Below are 18,404 nucleotides of genomic sequence, written 5' to 3'. Positions count from 1 at the left end.
ATGGGAGCAGCCTCTTGCCGCCGTGGGTAGCTAGAATGTGAATTTTGAAAATATTGTATCGTAAATTAATGGATGGAGAATCGTATAAAAGGGGAAATTGATAAAAAAAAAAGAAAATTTAGGAAAAAGGTAGATAAAGTGCATTAAGAGAGAAAAAATTAGGTATGTTAGGAATTGGAAAGGTAAAAAGTTATAGAATTCGGAGTAAGAGGTAAGGTTGATAGGTAGTAAAGTAAAGGAAATAATAGTGAAATAGTGATGAATTAGATTACAATTAAGCAGAAAGTCTTAGAGTAAAAAAAAGCGAAAGATATGAGATTGATTTTTTATTTTATTTTCAGGAGTACGAGAAGAAAAAACAAGACCCGGTTGGATTATGGCCATTACATGAGGCATCACCAAACCATCGTCAAGAGGACGAAAGAGAAGAGGAAACCAGAAAGGGACACATCCGGGATGTTCCATTATAGACCAAAGAACGCTGGATAGGGGAAAGAAAAAAAGAACAGTTTGAAATATGAGTTGGAGGGGAATTTTTGTATATATTTAATATTATAGTCTATTTTTAAATAAAAAATAAGCAAAGAATAAAAAAATTATTGTAGGAAAGGAAGTTAATAAATAGTTATTGAAAAGTTAATTAAATAGCAAAATACTCCTTTTGTTCCAACCAGGGGCGTCATCTTGACACTCTAAGTTCAGGCAAGGAATTACTACGACCCAAAATCGTAATTTACAGAAGTAAAAACAAAAAGCTACCATGAACAAAACTCATTTCGAAAAAATATTAAAAGTAAACAAAAAATAAGTAAGCAGATAAACATTTGTTGAAACTATAATTAGATAGTGATTTACTTATGACATTTTTTCAAAGGTCAATAAGTTATGCATAAAAAAAACTGAAGTAACTACTAAAACTAAAATATTGAAGTCGATTACGATGCTAAACGTAAGATCCCACATGATATTAAACTAATATTGTTATTATAACACGAGTGAACTCGCCAAACTGAGTCAAAGCTAAGGCCGCGATGGCTCATTGCTTCAAATATAGAACTAAAGAAGACACAAGTAAATTTTCTTCATAAGTCGGGTCAGTCATCCACAGTAAAAACAAGGTCCAAGCAAAAATAAAAATTCATCAAAAAGTTAAGAGGTTACATGGAAAATTACACCAGATATTTGGTTTGAGGGGATAAGTAAAAATAGGATGACTTGATTTCACATACATCATCAGCCAAGACATCAGGACCAGCAAACGCACCTGTTATTATTCTAACCAGCGTTCCTACTTTATGACAACTTTTGAATAAAGTGGTATGCTGTTGCCGGAAATTTCTCATTTCATAATAAAGCCTTCTTGACAGGGGTTTTCTATCATCTTTTGAAATCAAGGTAGGTCCATGACCCTCTTCAGCCCTTTTCCTAAAGAATTGTTATCCCTGAATGTTTCAGACTTAATATCTTTCCTGGTCAAACACTTTTACGATTAATAAGTCATCGATCCGTCAAAACATAACTACTTGAATAACCAGAGATTAATTAGCAAAACGTTTATTTATGGTCGTGAGGTTATCTCGGTAACCATAGAAGGATGAATTTTTTGGTAGCTTTCGAGGATTCTCCCTTTCTTTAGATAAATATTATTACCAAATACACCCATTTTCTTCAATTAGCAGTTTGGTCTCAATGCTCTCAGTAGTAGAAATCTATAGCGGAACCAAGTTCCTCCGCTCGTTACAACTCAATAATACACAAAGAGATAAACAAAGAGAAAAAAAATAAAAAGAAGGAGAGCCAATCACTAATTTCAAAACAATCATGTGATGCTATGCAACGCCAACTTTTTCTCCGGAGTATTTTTACCATTGGAGTAAGTTGGTTTTTGGGTGGGTCACAAGAGAGCATACTGACCCTTTATTCGTAGTTTGCTCAGTATGCCCTGTTTTGTCTCACGACTGGGGAATCGAGTTGAAGCTCTCAGGAAGCTGCTCTGGGAGGTAAATGGACTTGAAGTTTGTGTTCAGGGGAGGGGGTGAACTTTTTTATTCTCTGGTCCTCTAAAAAGAGTATGAGTTACATTTTTCGGTTTCTTTCTTTATGCCAGTCCTCTTTTGCATTTTGATAAAAATTTTAGAGGCAGAAAAAAAGGGATATTCTACTTAATACATCACATATTTCTAGTTCTCCATTTCTATGTAAGGCTTTTTCTATCCGTCTCGTATATTCTTTCAATTCCATTCTTTCGTAGATTCCTATTACTAACAGTATTCCAAGCCTGCGCCAGCGCACAGTGACAGATAATAAATAGTCTAATCGCCAAGGTTAATGCTAACAGAGAGAAGTATAACAAACGAGCATTGAGCCAGCTCTACTCAACTTTTTGGGACCGCTCTTTCCTTGTCGCCTCTGGTACTTTCTCCTTAAGAAAAAAGATTTAAGCAGAATCCGGAAAATTATTTTAGATTTTATAAATTTTAGTTGTTTCTTCCGCCTCGGTCGAAAAACCAGGTTCTTATTAAACAAAAATCTTGTTTCTGATGTTACTAAGAAACTAGAATTACTGCACAGAAAGCTCTCAAATACAGCTTGCAACCATATTTCTCCACATCACCGGCTAATTATGTTCTTTCAGTTGTGAGTTTTTTTTCTCCCTCTTTGGTTTCTTGTATTTGTTGCTCTATCAGTGTGTTCTTACTAGTGTTTGTTATTTGTGTGTTCTATATATTTTTTATGTATTACTTCACGTTTTATAGTTTTGTATAGCATGGGTGAAATAATTAATAATAATAATGTACGTTAGCTAATCTTGTAAATTAAGGTGAAATTCATCGCAACAACAAAACCTCTGCCAGGCAGTCCACACAGCGCCAAGAGAAACAATCTTGGTGAAATGATAAAAAAGAATATTAAGCATATGTGCCAATAAAATTTAATTAAGAAAGTCATACACTTAGGAACCCTGTAAAGACATGAAAGTGTCTTTTTGTGGCTGAATTTGGCAGGTACCTTATTGTGTCACATTTTCCTCCGGAGTCCAGCTGTTTCTACAATCATCATCCCTTCCTTAGAAAAAATAATAGTTTGTTCAGATTTTTAGAGGTTATGATATCCACCCACTTAACAAAATTCTTATTGGCTTACGCATTGCGGAAGCTCAAACGTAATTGTTGAAACTTGAATAGTTTAAAATTCAAAGCAATAAAATGGAAATGTAATAAGAAAAGCAAACCACAGGTTTTTTTTTGCCAGGGATGATAAGTTTTACAAGTTGCGCCTACGAAGTTCTAATATGGCTACCGACTGTTTTAAGAAATATACGAGAATAAAACATCGTTTCATGCTTTGTATAATGATGGCCACCAGAATTTGGAACATTATAAAACAGATTTACTCTACATTTAGTTAAAGATCTGTTTCATCAATTGGTGGGGGAAGGGAGAAACTTTTTGCCGCCATAGATTTTGAAAATGGGGGGTATTTTCATTGAAAAATTTCTTTTCCTTTTGTAATTTAATTGAAAAAATGACAAATCACTCCCCTCTAAGAAACTGAAAAACGTGTTTAGCGTTTTTTGTATTCCTCAAATGGCTCAAGATGAGTTCTCTGTACAATCTCTCCTTATTTGCAGCTTGAAAGTTCTTGAGTCTAAGCCAAACCCCAAAGAAAATTAAATTGTCTCTGATCAACGCCCTATATAATATACAATCTACGCCTAAAGATCTACGCCTATAGTTCTAGGAAAGAATAGTACCTGAACTTTTCCTGGCTTTCGTGGCACGGGTGGAGGGACTTTCACTGCTTGGACTGGTGACATGCTTCGTCTCACTAAAGAGTCGCCATGATCGAAACTAGTGTGCGGTGACTTTGGAGGCCATGCAACTTTCCTTGCTGTATAAAATAAGGGCTTTTAGGTTGACACGAAGTAAACTAATCATTCGCACTTTGAGAGAACTTATGAAAACAACAAAATGTGCAGTATTAAAAATCCTTAAGTACCATTCAATAGAGTAAACCTAACCGTGCTGTAAAGCACGGTGTATTGTCATCAATAGAGTATAAATTACCTATTAGGCGTTTTTGCTTAGTTCTCCGAACTCTTGCGTTTTGGCTATTTTGCGCCCCTTGGGCTTCCTTTTAGACATAGAGAGAGCACCCCCCCCCCTAATATCTTATAAATTTAGAATACTGATTCTAAAGAACATCTTGTTTCGGTATAAGTTACAGAATTTGCAACTTCAGGGAATCTACTGAGAGCAGTTCTTTGCATTGATGCGAAATTTTAGAGAGGTATGGGAGGGTTTATTTTTATATGAGAAGGACTATATAGGTCAACACGAAAATCTTAGCCAATAGGAACTACTTAACCATCCCATCTATATGTGTACATATTTATAAGTTCGTTAAAGCACTTTATAATAAACTGAGAGCACTTAATATTTTCAACCGTTGTGGTTCTAAAGTATCAAGGACATGAAATAAAAAATTCTTTGCCCTCTGGACCCTTCTTAGGTCTATCATACCCCAAAACCATAATTTACTAAAATTGTTTCATAATTTTGAAGTTTTTGGGGTAGCATGAAATTTCCAACAGTTTTGTTACACTGAACCGTGAGAACAAAAAAGCAAATCGAATTAACTAAGTTTGACAAAGCTTTTCGTTCATAAAACTCTAAACATTAACACTGTGGTAATTTCCAAAGACAACTGCACCTTCAAAGGGAAGCTACGCCTTTTTAAACTATTTCGTGTCATACAAGCAAAGCAATCAAATCAAAGCAAAATATTTAAATTTGACAACACTTTTCGTCCGTGAAAATCTAAAGATTAAGAATGTGGCGATTTCCAGACAACTGCACCTTCAAAGGGAAGCTACAACTGCCGAAGGTGTTTCATGCCATCTTTTTTAGCCAATATTTTGCTGATTTTCACTAGCGTATCTATTTTTTTAATTTTATAACCACTACTTTCAGAAACTGCCTAACTACACAAGGAAGCTTTTTAATTAAAAATTGAATTCCCATTTTTATCCTAATATTTAAGACATCATGAGTGTGTAAGTTTTCGTTTAACCAATTCAAGTAACCCAATGTCATTTTCGCTGTTCTTAGCACTTTAAGAATATACAAGAGACACAAGCAAAAAGGTTTAGGATCTGATATGGACTGAACCTATCATGCGCACTGTAAGCAAACTGGACGAGAGACACGAAATGAATGATTAACTTATTCAAGTATTCATGATAATCATAATCTATAGTCGTAACTTAGTCATGTTAAATTGTTAGCAAAAAACAACAGACGGAAGGAAGAAAGATTATGATAGTAATATCCCGTCGATGTCCAGCAAAAACCACGCATTTGACTTTTTGTAATTTCTTTTTCTAAGGATAAAGTTTAATAGCTTCTAGAGGGTTTAGGACTACTTATAAATTTCGTTTTAAATACACAACTGTGACTTGTAGTCTCACAGACATCTCATTTCGATCAATTTTGATTCAGGTAATATAAAAAAGGTTATGACAAGTTATTACAATCTGAAATTTATATCCTATTACCTTAAAACCAGACGGCAGATCAAATTATCCAAAATTTTATAGTATTCGATATTAAATAGATTATCTTATAGATAAAGAAGCTGAAGTACGTCAGTTAGCTTATCATTGTTTTAACTTTTCGAAGTTTGATTAACCAGTTTTCTGCACTGTAGGGTCTTCATCGCCCTGTTTTCCTCCCTATTAAGTAAAGTTACAGTTGAAGGTTTATGCAGGGCTCCATAAACATCAATCAAGTTAGCAAAGTTGTCCACAAATTTAATAAACTGCTTTCTTCATATGACATTGTATACTTTATTAAATCTGAAAAACGTTCAAACTTCGTTTAGCTTTTATAAGAAAGTTAAGTTCAACCAATAGCAAAAGATTTCTCTGACTGAATAAAAGGTTTTAATTTGAGACGGATGTACAAAACAAAAAATTTAAGATGGTTCTCTATATCAGTAGAAATGACCCTATTGATCCCACGCCCACACCATATATGGGCATAGAGTCCCTAGGTAGATGGTTTTCTCACTGAGAATGAAAAAACAGGATTTTTCTCACTTGAAAAAACAGGAATTTTCTCACTTTTATGGATGTTTTCTTGGACGGTTATGTGCGTCAGTCAATTTATTTGTTGTTTGTCATGGATGTCAACAGTAATTTATGTCTGTTTTATGGTTTTTGTCAGTGAGAATGGAAAAACAGGAACTTTCTCACTTTGATGGATGTTTTCTGGTTTATTGAGTCTAATGGGTACCGGAGTCAATGACCTCTTCTTACGAATGTTATGATCCATAATAACCCTTAGTAACAACAAATTAATTCCCCTTTCTTGACAAATCAATCAACCATGACATCATCTGTCAGACATTAAAAACTTCGCATAGAAACAATTCTCCAGGAATAGACCCAAGTCATTAATAAACTTTGCCCCGGAAACAATTCTACTGGTCGAACTCCAAAGATATTAATAAACTTCGCCATGGAAACAATTCTCCAAGAAACATCTTAAAGATGAATAGATTAACGCGGGAAAGAGTTTCTCAGTAATTTCAAATGTGACAGCGCAGGGATGCCAAAAATAAAAGGAACACGCTGAAATTACGATTAGGGGTTATTTGGGCGAAACCGTTTTAGACATTTTAGGGAATTATTTCGGCGAAACTGTTAGAGACATTTTGAAAGACGATTTTAGAAGAGGTTTTAGAAGAGAATTTGAGGGTGAAATTCTGTGGTCGTTATAATTCACAAGTTCCACTTGAACAGTGTCGTGAGGTCCCTACCCCAACCCAAAGGGCTCCAATCCCCCAACCCCAAACCCGAAGGAAGCCCCCGGGCCCCAAAGGTCCCCCGGGCTCCCAAAGGACCACTCGGCCCTCAAGGGCCCCCCGACCCCCAAAGGCCCTCCCCCGGCCCCCCAAGGGGCCCCTCCCCATTTTGTTAATACTTTTTGTGCACTTTATTATACCTTTTCATAACAAGTTCCTTTCTTAATGTCATTCCTTAACCCATTTTTACAAGTTGAAGTACCAATCCTAACCTGACAACTTTACTTTACAGCTTTTCGAATACCCCAACATCAAGCAATAGTTTTCAAAACGCATTTCAGAACAAGTTCTTTTCTTAGTGACCGTCCTAAGCCCATTTTTACAAATTGAAGTACCCATCCTTTTCACCCACAACTATACTTTACAGCTTTTTTGGATATCTCAACACCAAGAAATACTTTTCAAAAGACATTTCAGAGCAAGTTCTTTCTTAATGTCCCTCCTAAACCAATTTTACAACTTGAAATACCCATCTTTTTCACCCAAAAATATACTTTAAAGCTTTTTGGATACCCCAACACCAAGAAATACCTTTCAAAATGCATTTCAGAGCAACTTCTTTTCTTAGTGACCCTCCCAAACACATTTTACAACTTGAAGCATCCATCCTTTTCACCCACAACTATACTTTACGGCTTTTTTGGATACATCAACACCAAGAAATACTTTTCAAAAGACATTTCAGAGCAAGTTCCTTTCTTAATGTCCCTTCTAAACACATTTTACAAGTTGAAGCATACATCCTTTTCACCCACAACTTTACTTTACAGCTTTTTGGATACCTCAACACCAAAAAAATACCTTTCAAAAAGCATTTCAGAGCAACTTCCTTTCTTAATGTCCCTTCTAAACCCATTTTCCAACTTGAAGCATCCATTCTTTTCACCCACAACTATACTTTACAGCTTTTTTGGATATCTCAACACCAAGAAATACTTTTCAAAAGACATTTCAGAGCAAGTTCTTTCTTAATGTCCCTTCTAAACCCATTTTACAAGTTGAAGTGCTCATCCATTTCACCCACAACTTTACTTTACAGCTTTTTGGATGCCTCAACACCAAGAAATACCTTTCAAAATGCATTTCAGAGCAAGTTCCTTTCTTAATGTCCCTTCTAAACCCATTTTACAAGTTGAAGTAGCCATCCTTTTCACCCACAACTTTACTTTACATCTTTTTGTATATCTAAACACAAAGAAATACTTTTCAAAAGTCATTTCAGAGCAAGTTCCTTTCTTAATGTCCCTTCTAAACCCATTTTACAAGTTGAAGCATCCATCCTTTTCACCCACAACTATACTTTACAGCTTTTTGGATGCCTCAACACTAAGCAATACTTTTCAAAAGACATTTCAGAGCAAGTTCCTTTCTTAATGTATCTTCTAAACCCATTTTCCAACTCTAAGCATCCATCCTTTTCACCCAGAACTTTACTTTACAGCTTTTCGAATACCCCAACATCAACCAATAGTTTTCAAAAGACATTTCAGAGCAACTTCTTTTCTTAATGTCCCTTCTAAGCCCATTTTCCAACATGAAGTACCTGTCCTTTTCACCCACAACTTTACTTTATGACTTTTTGCACACCTCAACACCAAGAAATACTTTTCAAAAGACATTTCAGAGAAAGTTTCTTTCTTAATGTCCCTCCTAAACCCATTTTCCTACTTGAAGTACCCATCCTTTTCCCCCACAACTTTACTTTACAGCCTTTTGGATACCTCAACACCAAGAAATACCTTTCAAAGAGCATTTCAGAGCAAGTTCCTTTCTTAATGTCCTTTCTAAACCCATTTTACAAGTTGAAGCATCCATCCTTTTCACCCACAACTATACTTTACAGCTTTTTGGATACCTCAACACCAAGCAATACCTTTCAAAAGCCATTTCAGAGCAAGTTCCTTTCTTAATGTCCCTTCTAAACCCATTTTTCCAACTTGAAGTACCCATCCTTTTCACCCACAACTTTACTATACTGCTTTTTTGAATGCTCCAACACCAAGCAATACTTTTCAAAAGGCAATTCAGAAAATGTTATTTTTAATGTCCCTTCTAAGCCCATTATACAAGTTGAAGTACCCATCCTTTACCCACTTTACAGCTTTTTGAATGCTCCCAACACCAAGCAATACTTTTCAAAAGGCATTTCAGAGCAAGTTCCTTTTTTAATGTCCCTTCTAAACCCATTTTCCAACTTGAAGTACCCATCCTTTTCACCCACAACTTTACTTTACAGCTTTTGGATACCTCAACACCAAGAAATACTTTTCAAAAGACATTTCAGAGCAAGTTCCTTTCTTAATGTCCCTTCTAAACCCATTTTACAAGTTGAAGCATCCTTCCTGTTAAGAATTTAGAGTTTTAGCTTAGAATCGTAGCTTATAGTTTTACTTAAAGTTATAGTTTGGTTAAGTTTTAGATAAGAGTTTCGAATTTTAGCTTAGAGTCTTAGGTTAGAGTTTTTGTAAGAATTCTAGTTTAGTTTAGTTTTATTTAATAGTTTGGATTTTTACATAAGATTCTTAGCTTATATTTTTATTTAGAGTTGAATTTTAGTTTAGTTACAGTTAAGAATTTAGAGTTTTAGCTTAGAGTCATACCTTATAGTTTTACTTAAAGTTTTAGTTTGGCTAAGTTTTAGTTAAGAGTTTCGAGTTTTAGCTTAGAGTCTTAGTTTAGAGTTTTTTGTTAGAGTTCTAGTTTAGTTTAATTTTAGTTAAGAATTTGATGTTTTACCTTTGAGTTTCAGTTAAAGTTCTAGTTTAGTTTAGTTTTAGTTAAGAGTTTGGTGTTTTTACCTTAGAGTCATAGCTTAGAGTTTTAGTTAGAGTTCTAGTTTAGTTTAGTTTTAGTTAAGAGTTTAGATTTTTTAGCTTAGAGTCTTAGCTTAGAGTTTTTGTTAGAGTTTTAGTTGAGTTTAGTTTTAGTTAAGAGTTTAGAGTTTTTAGCTTAGAGTCTTAGCTTATTGTTTTTGTTGAAGTTATAGTTTAGTTTAATTTTAAAATTTTGGTGTTTTAGCATATAGTCTTAGCTTAGAGTTTTTGTTAAAGTTGAAGTTTAGTTTAGTAATAGTTAAGAGTTTATAGTTTTAGCTTAGAGTCTTAGCTTAGAGTTTTTGTTAGAGTCCTAGTTTAGTTTAGATATAGTTAAGAGTTTGGAGTTTTACCTTAGAAACTTAGCTTAGAGTTTTAGTTTAGTTTAGTTTTAGTTAAGAGTTTCGAGTTTTAGCTTAGAGTCTTAGCTTAGAATTTTAGTTAGAGTTGAAGTTTAGTTTAGTTACAGTTAAGAATTTAGAGTTTTAGCTTAGAGTCATAGCTTAGAGTTTTACTTAAAGTTCTAGTTTAGTTAAGTTTTAGTTAAGAGTTTAGAGTTTTAGGTTAGAGTCTTACCTTAGAGTTTTAGTTAGAGTTCTAGTTTAGTTAAGTTTTAGTTAAGAGTTTAGAGTTTTACCTTTGAGTCATAGCTTAGAGTTTTAGTTAGAGTTCTAGTTCAGTTTAGTTTTAGTTAAGAGTATAGAGTTTTAGCTTTGAGTCTTAGCTTATAGTTTATGTTAAAGTTATATTTTAGTTTGGTAATAGTTAAGAGCATAGAGTTTTAGCTTAGAGTCTTAACTTAGAGTTTTTGTTAGAGTTCTAGTTTTGTTTAGTTATAGTTAAGAGTTTGGTGTTTTACCTCAGAGTCTTAGTTTAGAGTTTTTTGTTGAAGTTCTAGTTTAGTTTAGAGTTTTAGCTTGGACTTAGAATTTTAATTAGAGTTCTAGTTTAGTTTAGTTTTAGTTAAGAGTTTAGAGTTTTAGCTTAGAGTCTTAGTTTAGAGTTTTTGTTAAAGTTGAAGTTTAGTTATAGTTAAGAGTTTAGAGTTTTAGCTTAGAGTCTTAGCTTAGAGTTTTTGTTAAAGTTTAGTTTTACTTAAGAGTTTAGAGTTTTAGCTTAGAGTCTTAGCTTAGAGTTTTTGTTAAAGTTTAGTTTTAATTAAGAGTTTAGAGTTTTAGCTTAGAGTCTTGGCTTAGAGTTTTAGTTTAGTTCAGTTTTAGTTAATAGTTTAGTGTTTTTAGATTAGAGTCTTAGTTTAGAGTTTTTGTTGAAGTTCTAGTTTAGTTTAGTTTTAGTTTAGAATTTTAGCTTAGACTTAGAGTTTTAATTAGAGTTCTAGTTTAGTTTAGTTTTAGTTAAGAGTTTTTAGCTTAGAGTCTTAGCTTAGTTTTATTTAGAGTTCTAGTTTAATTTAGTTTTAGTTAAGACTTTAGAGTTTTACCATAGAGTCTTAGCTTAGAGTTTTAGTAAGAGTTAAAGTTTAGTTTAGTTACAGTTAAGAATTTAGATTTTTTTCTTAGAGTCATAGCTTAGAGTTTTACTTAAAGTTATAATTTGGTTAAGTTTTAGTTAAGAGTTTCGAGTTTTATCTGAATCTTAGATTAGAGTTTTTTTTAGAGTTCTAGTTTAGTTTAGTTTTAGCTAAGAGTTTAGAGTTTTAACTTAGAGTATTAGGTTAGAGTTTTTGTTAGAGTTCTAGTTTAGTTTAATTTTAGGTAATAATTTGTTGTTTTACCTTTGAGTTTCAGTTAAAGTTCTAGTTTAGTTTACTTTTAGTTAAGAGTTTAGTGTTTTACCTCAGAGTCTTAGCCTAGAGTTTATGTTAAAGTTTATGATAAGTTTATTAAAAGTTAATAGTTTATAGTATTATCTTGGAGTCTAAGATTAGATTTTTTGTTAGAGTTCTAGTTTAGTTTAGTTTTAGTTAAGAGTTTAGAGTTTTTAGCTTAGAGTCTTAGCTTAGAGTTTTTGTTGAAGTTCTAGTTTAGTTTAGTATTAGTTAAGAGTTTAGAGTTTTATCTTAGAGTTTTTGATAGAGTTCTAGTTTAGTTTAGATATAGTTAAGCGTTTTGAGTTTTAACTTCGAGAATTAGCTTAGAGTTTTAGTTTAGTTTAGTTTTAGTTAATAGTTTCGAGTTTTTTAGCTTAGAGTCTTAGCTTAGAGTTTTTGTTAAAGTTCTAGTTTAGTTTAGTTTTAGTTAATAGTTTTGTTTTTTAACTTAGAGTCATATTTTATACTTTTTGTTAGAGTTCTAGTTTAGTTTAGATTTAGTTAAGAGTATCGAATTTAGCTTAGAGTCTTAGCTTAGAGTCTTAGCTTAGAGTTTTTGTTGAAGCTCTAGTTTAGTTTAGTTTTAGTTAAGAGTTTATAGTTTTAGCTTAGAGTCTTAGCTTATAGTTTTTGTTAGAGTTTTAGTTTAGTTTAGTTTTAGTTAAGAGTTTAGAGTTTTAGCTTAGAGTCTTAGCTTAGAGTTATAGTTAGAGTTGAAGTTTAGTTTAGTTATAGTTAAGAATTTAGAGTTTTTTAGCTTAGAGTCGTAGTTTAGAGTTTTTTTTAGATTTCTAGTTTAGTTTAGTTAATAGTTTATAGTTTTATAATAGAGTCATATCTTAGAGTTTTTGTTGAATTTGAAGTTTAGTTTAGTCATAGTTAAGAATTTAGAGTTTTTAGCTTAGAGTCGTAGCTTAGAGTTTTACTTAGAGTTCTAGTTTAGTTTAGTTTTAGTTAAGAGTTTAGAAGTTTTATCTTAGAGTCTTAGCTTACAGTTTTTGTTGAAGTTATAGTTTAGTTTAGTTAAGAGTTTAGAGTTTTACCTTAGAGTCTTAGATTAGAGTTTTACTTAGAGTTGAAGTTTAGTTTAGTTATAGGTAAGGGTTTAGAGTTTTAGCTCGGAGTCTTAGCTTAGAGTTTTAGTTAGAGTTCTAGCTTAGTTTAGTTATAGTTAAGAGTTTTACTTTAAAGTCATAGCTTAGAGTTTTATTTGGAGTTCTAGTTTAGTTTAGTTTTAGTTAAGAGTTTTGAGTTTTACCTTAAAGTCCTAGATTAGAGTTTCAGTTATGGTTGAAGTTTAGTTTAATTTAGTTTCAGGTGAGATTTTATAGTATTAGCTTAGAGTATCAGCTTAGAGTTTTAGTTAGAGTTATTGTTTAGTTTAGTTTTATTTAAGAGTTTTAGCTTAGAGTTTTAGCCTAGAATCTTAGCTTAGAGATTTAGTTAGAGTTGAAGTTTAGTCTAAACTAGCATAACCACAAAATTACACAATATTGCATAGAAATACCGAAACCATAGGTTAGATTAGGTTAGGTTAGAGGTCAGGTTTCTCCACTTTTACCTTAGCATGAGCGCTCATGATAAGCTAACCTAATCTAACTGGTACAAAGTCGACATGGGAGGATTTTCCATCGAGTATGGTTAGGTTAGGTTAGGCTTGGGGTGATTGTCTAGCGAATATGTTTAGGTTAGGTTAGACTAGATTAAGTTAGGTTAGATTAGATTAGGTTAAGTTATATTAGGTTAGGTAGGTTAGCTAAGTTAGGTTAGTTAAGTTAGGTTAGGTTAGCTAGTAAACATCTCTCCATGTATAATCTAGGTTAGGTTAGACTAGATTAATTTATGTTAGGTTAGGTTAAGTTAGGTTAGGTTAGCCTACGTACGCGCGCGTAAGTAGATTTTCCGGCGAGTATGGTTAGGTTAGACTAGATTAAGTTAGGTTAGATTAGGTTAAGTCAGGTTAGATAAGTTAGGTTAGGTTAGCTAAGTTAGGTTAGGTTAGCTAGTAAACACCTCTCCATGTTTAAGTTAGGTTAGGTTAGGTTAGGCTAGATTAAGTTATGTTAGGTTAGGTTAAGTTAGGTTAGGTTAGCCTACGTACTCGTGCGCACGTAGGCTAACCTAACCTAACTTAACCTAACCTAACATAACTTAATCTAACCTAACCTAACTTAAACATGGAGAGATGTTTACTAGCTAACCTAACCTAACTTAACTTATTTAACCTAACCTAACTTACCTAACCTGACTTAACCTAATCTAACCTAACCTAACTTAATCTAGTCTAACCTAACCTAACCATACTCGCCGGAAAATCTACGTACGCGCGCGTACGTAGGCTAACCTAACCTAACTTAACCTAAACTAACATAACTTAATCTAACCTAACCTAACTTAAACATGGAGAGATGTTTACTAGCTAACCTAGCCTAACTTAGCTAACCTAACCTAACTTACCTAACCTGACTTAACCTAATCTAATCTAACCTAACTTAATCTAGTCTAACCTAACCTAACCATACTCGCTGGAAAATCTCCCCAAGCCTAACCTAACCAAACTATACTCGCCGGAAAATCCCCCACATGTCGACTTTGTACCAGTTATATTAGGTTAGCTTATCATGAGCGCTCATGCTAAGGTAAAAGTTGAGAAACCTAACCTCTAACCTAACCTAATCTAACCTATTGTTTTGGTATTTCTATGCAATATTGTGTAATTTTGTGGTTATGCTAGTTTAGACTAAACTTCAACTCTAACTAAATCTCTAAGCTAAGATTCTAGGCTAAACCCCTAAGCTAAGACTCTTAACTATAACTAAACTAAACAATGACTCTAACTAAAACTCTAAGCTAAGAAGCTTGAAAACCTCCAAATTAACCATAAATGAAATCCCCGAAACTTCAAACACAATAGACCCTCCGATACAAGACACTAGGGTGAAACAATAATCTCACTACCGGACCTTAACTAAACTGTGACACTGACAATGACTCTATGCCCTGACTTTAATGTAGTACTTTAAACTAAAAATAAACTATGCTAAAACACTAACTAAAACTCTAAGCTATGACTCCAATCTAAAACTCTAAACTCTTAACTATTACTAAACTAAACTTCAACTCTAAGTAAAACTCTAAGCTAAGACTCTAAGGTAAAACTCTAAACTCTTAACTAAACAAACTAGAACTACAACAAAAACTCTAAGCTAAGACTCTAAGCTAAAACTATAAACTCTTAACTAAAACTAAACTAAACTAGAACTCTAATTAAAACTCTAAGCTAATACTCTCAGCTAAAAACTATAAATTATTAAATCTGAATAAACTAAACGAAAACCACTGTAAAAAATATAAGCTATGACTCTATTATATAACGCAAAATTATTAACTAAACTAAACTAGAACTCTAAAAAAAACTCTAAACTATTAATCTAAGATAAAAAACTCTAAATTTATAACTATAACTAAACTTCAACTCTAACTATAACTCTAAGCTAAGACTCTAAGCTAAAACTCTAAACTCTTAACTAAAACTAAACTAAACTAAAACTCTAGGCTAAGACTCTAAGCTAAAACTATAAACTCTTCACTAAAACTAAACAAAACTAGAGCTTCAACAAAAACTCTAAGCTAAGACTCTAAGCTAAAAACTCTAAACTCTTAACTAAAACTAAACTAAACTAGAACTGTAACAAAAACTCTAAGCTAAGACTCTGAGCTAAAATTCTAAACTCTTAACTAAAACTAAACTAGAACTCTAAGTAAAACTCTAAGCTATGACTCTAAGGTAAAACACCAAACTCTTAACTAAAACTAAACTAAACTAGAACTCTAACAAAAACTCTAAGCTAAGACTCTAAGATAAGAAACTCGAAACACTTAACTAAAACTAACCTAAACTAAAACTCTAAGCTAAGTCTCGAAGGTAAAACTCCAAACGCTTAACTATATCTAAACTAAACTAGAACTCTAACAAAAACTCAAAGCTAAGATTCTAAGCTAAAACTCTAAACTCTTAACTATTACTAAACTAAACTTTAACTCTAACAAAAACTCTAATATAAAAATATAATATCTTAAATATAAATAAAATACAATATAAATTAAACAAAAACTATAATATAAGAATATAATCTAAAAAACTATAAACTATTAAATAAAACTAAACTAAACTAGAACTCTAAAAAAAATTCCAAGCTAATACTCTAATCTAAAATTCTAAACTCTTAACTAATAATAAACTAAACTTCAACTTTAACAAAAAATCTAATATAATACTATAATTTAAAACACTAAACTATTAACTAAAATTAAACTAAAATATAACTCTAACTGAAACTCAATGTTAAAACATCAAACTCTTAACTAAAATTAAACTAAACTAGAACTCTAACAAAAACTCTAAGCTAAGACTCTAAGGTAAAACTCTAAACTCTTAACTAAAACTAAACTATAACTCTAACAAAAACTCTACGCTAAGACTCAGCTAAAACTCACAACTCTTAACTAAAACTTAACCAAACTATAACTTTAAGTAAAACTCTAAGCTATGACTATAAGATAAAACTCTAAATTCTTAACTGTAACTAAACTAAACCTTAAGTCTAACTAAAACTATAAGCTAATACTCTATGGAAAAACTCTAAACTCTTAACTCAAACTAAATTAAACTAGAACTCTAAATAAAATTAAGCTAAGACTCTAAGCAAAAAACTCTAAACTCTTAACTAAAACTAAACTAAACTAGAACTCTAATTAAATCTCTAAGTCTAAGATCAAACTCTAAACTAAAACTAAACTAAACTAGAACTTCAACAAAAATTGTAAACTAATACTAAGCTAAAAACACTAAACTATTAACTAAAACTAAACTAAGATAAACCTCTAATCTAATACTATAAGATAAAACTATAAAAAATTAATTAAAAATAAAATTTAAAAAAAAAAATAAGATAAGGCTATAACATAAAACTATAAACTATAAAATATAACTAAACTAAACTACATCTTTAAAACAAACTCTAATATAACAATATAAACTCTTAAATATAAATAAAATAAAATATAAATCATAAAAACTATCTAATCTATGACTCTAATCTAAAACTATAAACTCTTAACTAAAGCTAAAATAAACTAGAACTATAACTAAAACACACGTTTAAGCTAAAAGTTTACACTAAACACGAACTACAACAAAAAACTTTACAATAATACTCTGAGGTAAAACACCAAACTCTTAACTATAACTAAACAAAACTAGAACTCTAACAAAAACTCTAAGTTAAGACTCTAAGCTAAAACTCTAAACTCTTAACTATTACTAAACTAAACTAGAACTCTAACACAAACTATAAGCTAAGACTCTAAGCTAAAACTCTAAACTCTTAACTAGAAGTAAACTAAACTAGAACTCTAACTAAAACTCTAATCTAAGACTCTAAGCTAAAAAATCGAGACTCTTAACTATAACTAAACTAAACTAGAACTCTAACACAAACTATAATCTAAGACTCTAAGCTAAAACTCTAAACTCTTAATTAAAACTAAACTGAACAAGAACTCTATCTAAAACTCTAAGCTATGACTCTAAGGTAAAACTCTAAACTCTTAACTATAACTAAACTAAACTAGAACTCTAACAAAAACTCTAAGCTAAGACTCTAACCTAAAACTCTAAATTCTTAACTATAACTTAACTAAACTAGAACTTTAAGTAAAACTCTAAGCTATGACTCTAAGCTAAAACTCTAAATTCTTAACTGTAACTAAACTAAACTTCAACTCTAACTAAGACTCTAAGCTAAGACTCTAAGGTAAAACTCTAAACTCTTAACTAAAACTAAACTAAACTAGAACTCTAACAAAAACTCTAAGCTAAGACTCTAAGCTAAAAACTCTAAATTCTTAATTAAAACTAAACTAAACTAGAACTCTTACAAGAACTCTAAGCTAAGAATCTAAGCTAAAAAAAACTCTAAACTCTTAAATAAAACTAAACTAAACTAAAACTCTAATCTAATTTTCTAATGTAAAACTCAAAACTCTTAACTATATCTAAACTATACTAGAACTCTAACAAAAACTCTAAGCTAAGAATCTAAGCTAAAACTCTAAACTCTTAACTATTACTAAACTAAAATTCAACTTTTACAAAAACTCTAAGCTAAGACTCTAAGCTAAAACTCTAAACTCTTAACTAAAACTCAACTAAACTAGAACTTCAACAAAAACTCTAAGCTAAGACTCTAAGCTTAAAAACTCTAAACTCTTAACTAAAACTAAACTAAACTAGAACTCTAACAAAAACTCTAAGATAAGACTCTAAGCTAAAAAATCTAAACTCTTAACTAAAACTAAACTAAACTAGAACTCTAACTAAAACTCTAAGCTATGACTCTAAGGTAAAAACACCAAACTCTTAACTAAAACTAAACTAAACTAGAACTCTAACTGAAACTCAAAGGTAAAACATCAAACTCTTAACTAAAATTAAACTAAACTAGAACTCTAACAAAAAACTCTAAGCTAAGACTCTAAGCTAAAACTCTAAACTCTTAACTAAAACTTAGTCAAACTAAAACTTTAAGTAAAACTCTAAGCTATGACTATAATATAAAAATATAAATTCTTAACAGTAACTAAACTAAACTGCAACTCTAACCAAAACTCAAAGCTACGACTCTAACCTAAATCTCTAAACTCTTAACTAAAACTAATCTAAACTAGAACTCTAACAAAAACTCTAAGATAAGATTCTAAGCTAAAACTCTAAACTCTTAACTATGACTTAACCAAACTACAACTTTAAGTAAAATTCTAAGCTATGACTCTAAGCTAAAACTCTAAATTCTTAAAAGGAAGGATGCTTCAAGTTGGAAAATGGGTTTAGAAGGGACATTAAGAAAGGAACTTGCTCTGAAATGCCATTTGAAAAGTATTGCTTGGTGTTG

At 31.6% G+C, this 18,404-nt stretch overlaps 1 protein-coding gene across 4 annotated transcripts in view; it reads right to left on the bottom strand.

The window, feature by feature from the left end:
• Positions 1-18,404, bottom strand: part of LOC148952358 (uncharacterized) — a 108,107-nt gene that overhangs the window by 15,877 nt on the left and 73,826 nt on the right. For all 4 annotated transcript variants that reach the window (XM_089088942.1, XM_089088943.1, XM_089088944.1 and 1 more), the window contains one exon: positions 3,756-3,891. In XM_089088942.1, the coding sequence (XP_088945068.1) occupies positions 3,756-3,891 (136 nt within the window). The remainder of the gene's footprint in view (positions 1-3,755; positions 3,892-18,404) is intronic.

Source organism: Artemia sp. Qi Xiang Cuo, chromosome 5 (genome assembly GCF_049724085.1).
Source record: "Artemia sp. Qi Xiang Cuo chromosome 5, ASM4972408v1, whole genome shotgun sequence".
Taxonomy (NCBI): domain Eukaryota; kingdom Metazoa; phylum Arthropoda; class Branchiopoda; order Anostraca; family Artemiidae; genus Artemia; species Artemia sp. Qi Xiang Cuo.
This window is presented reverse-complemented; position numbering and strand designations above follow the sequence as displayed.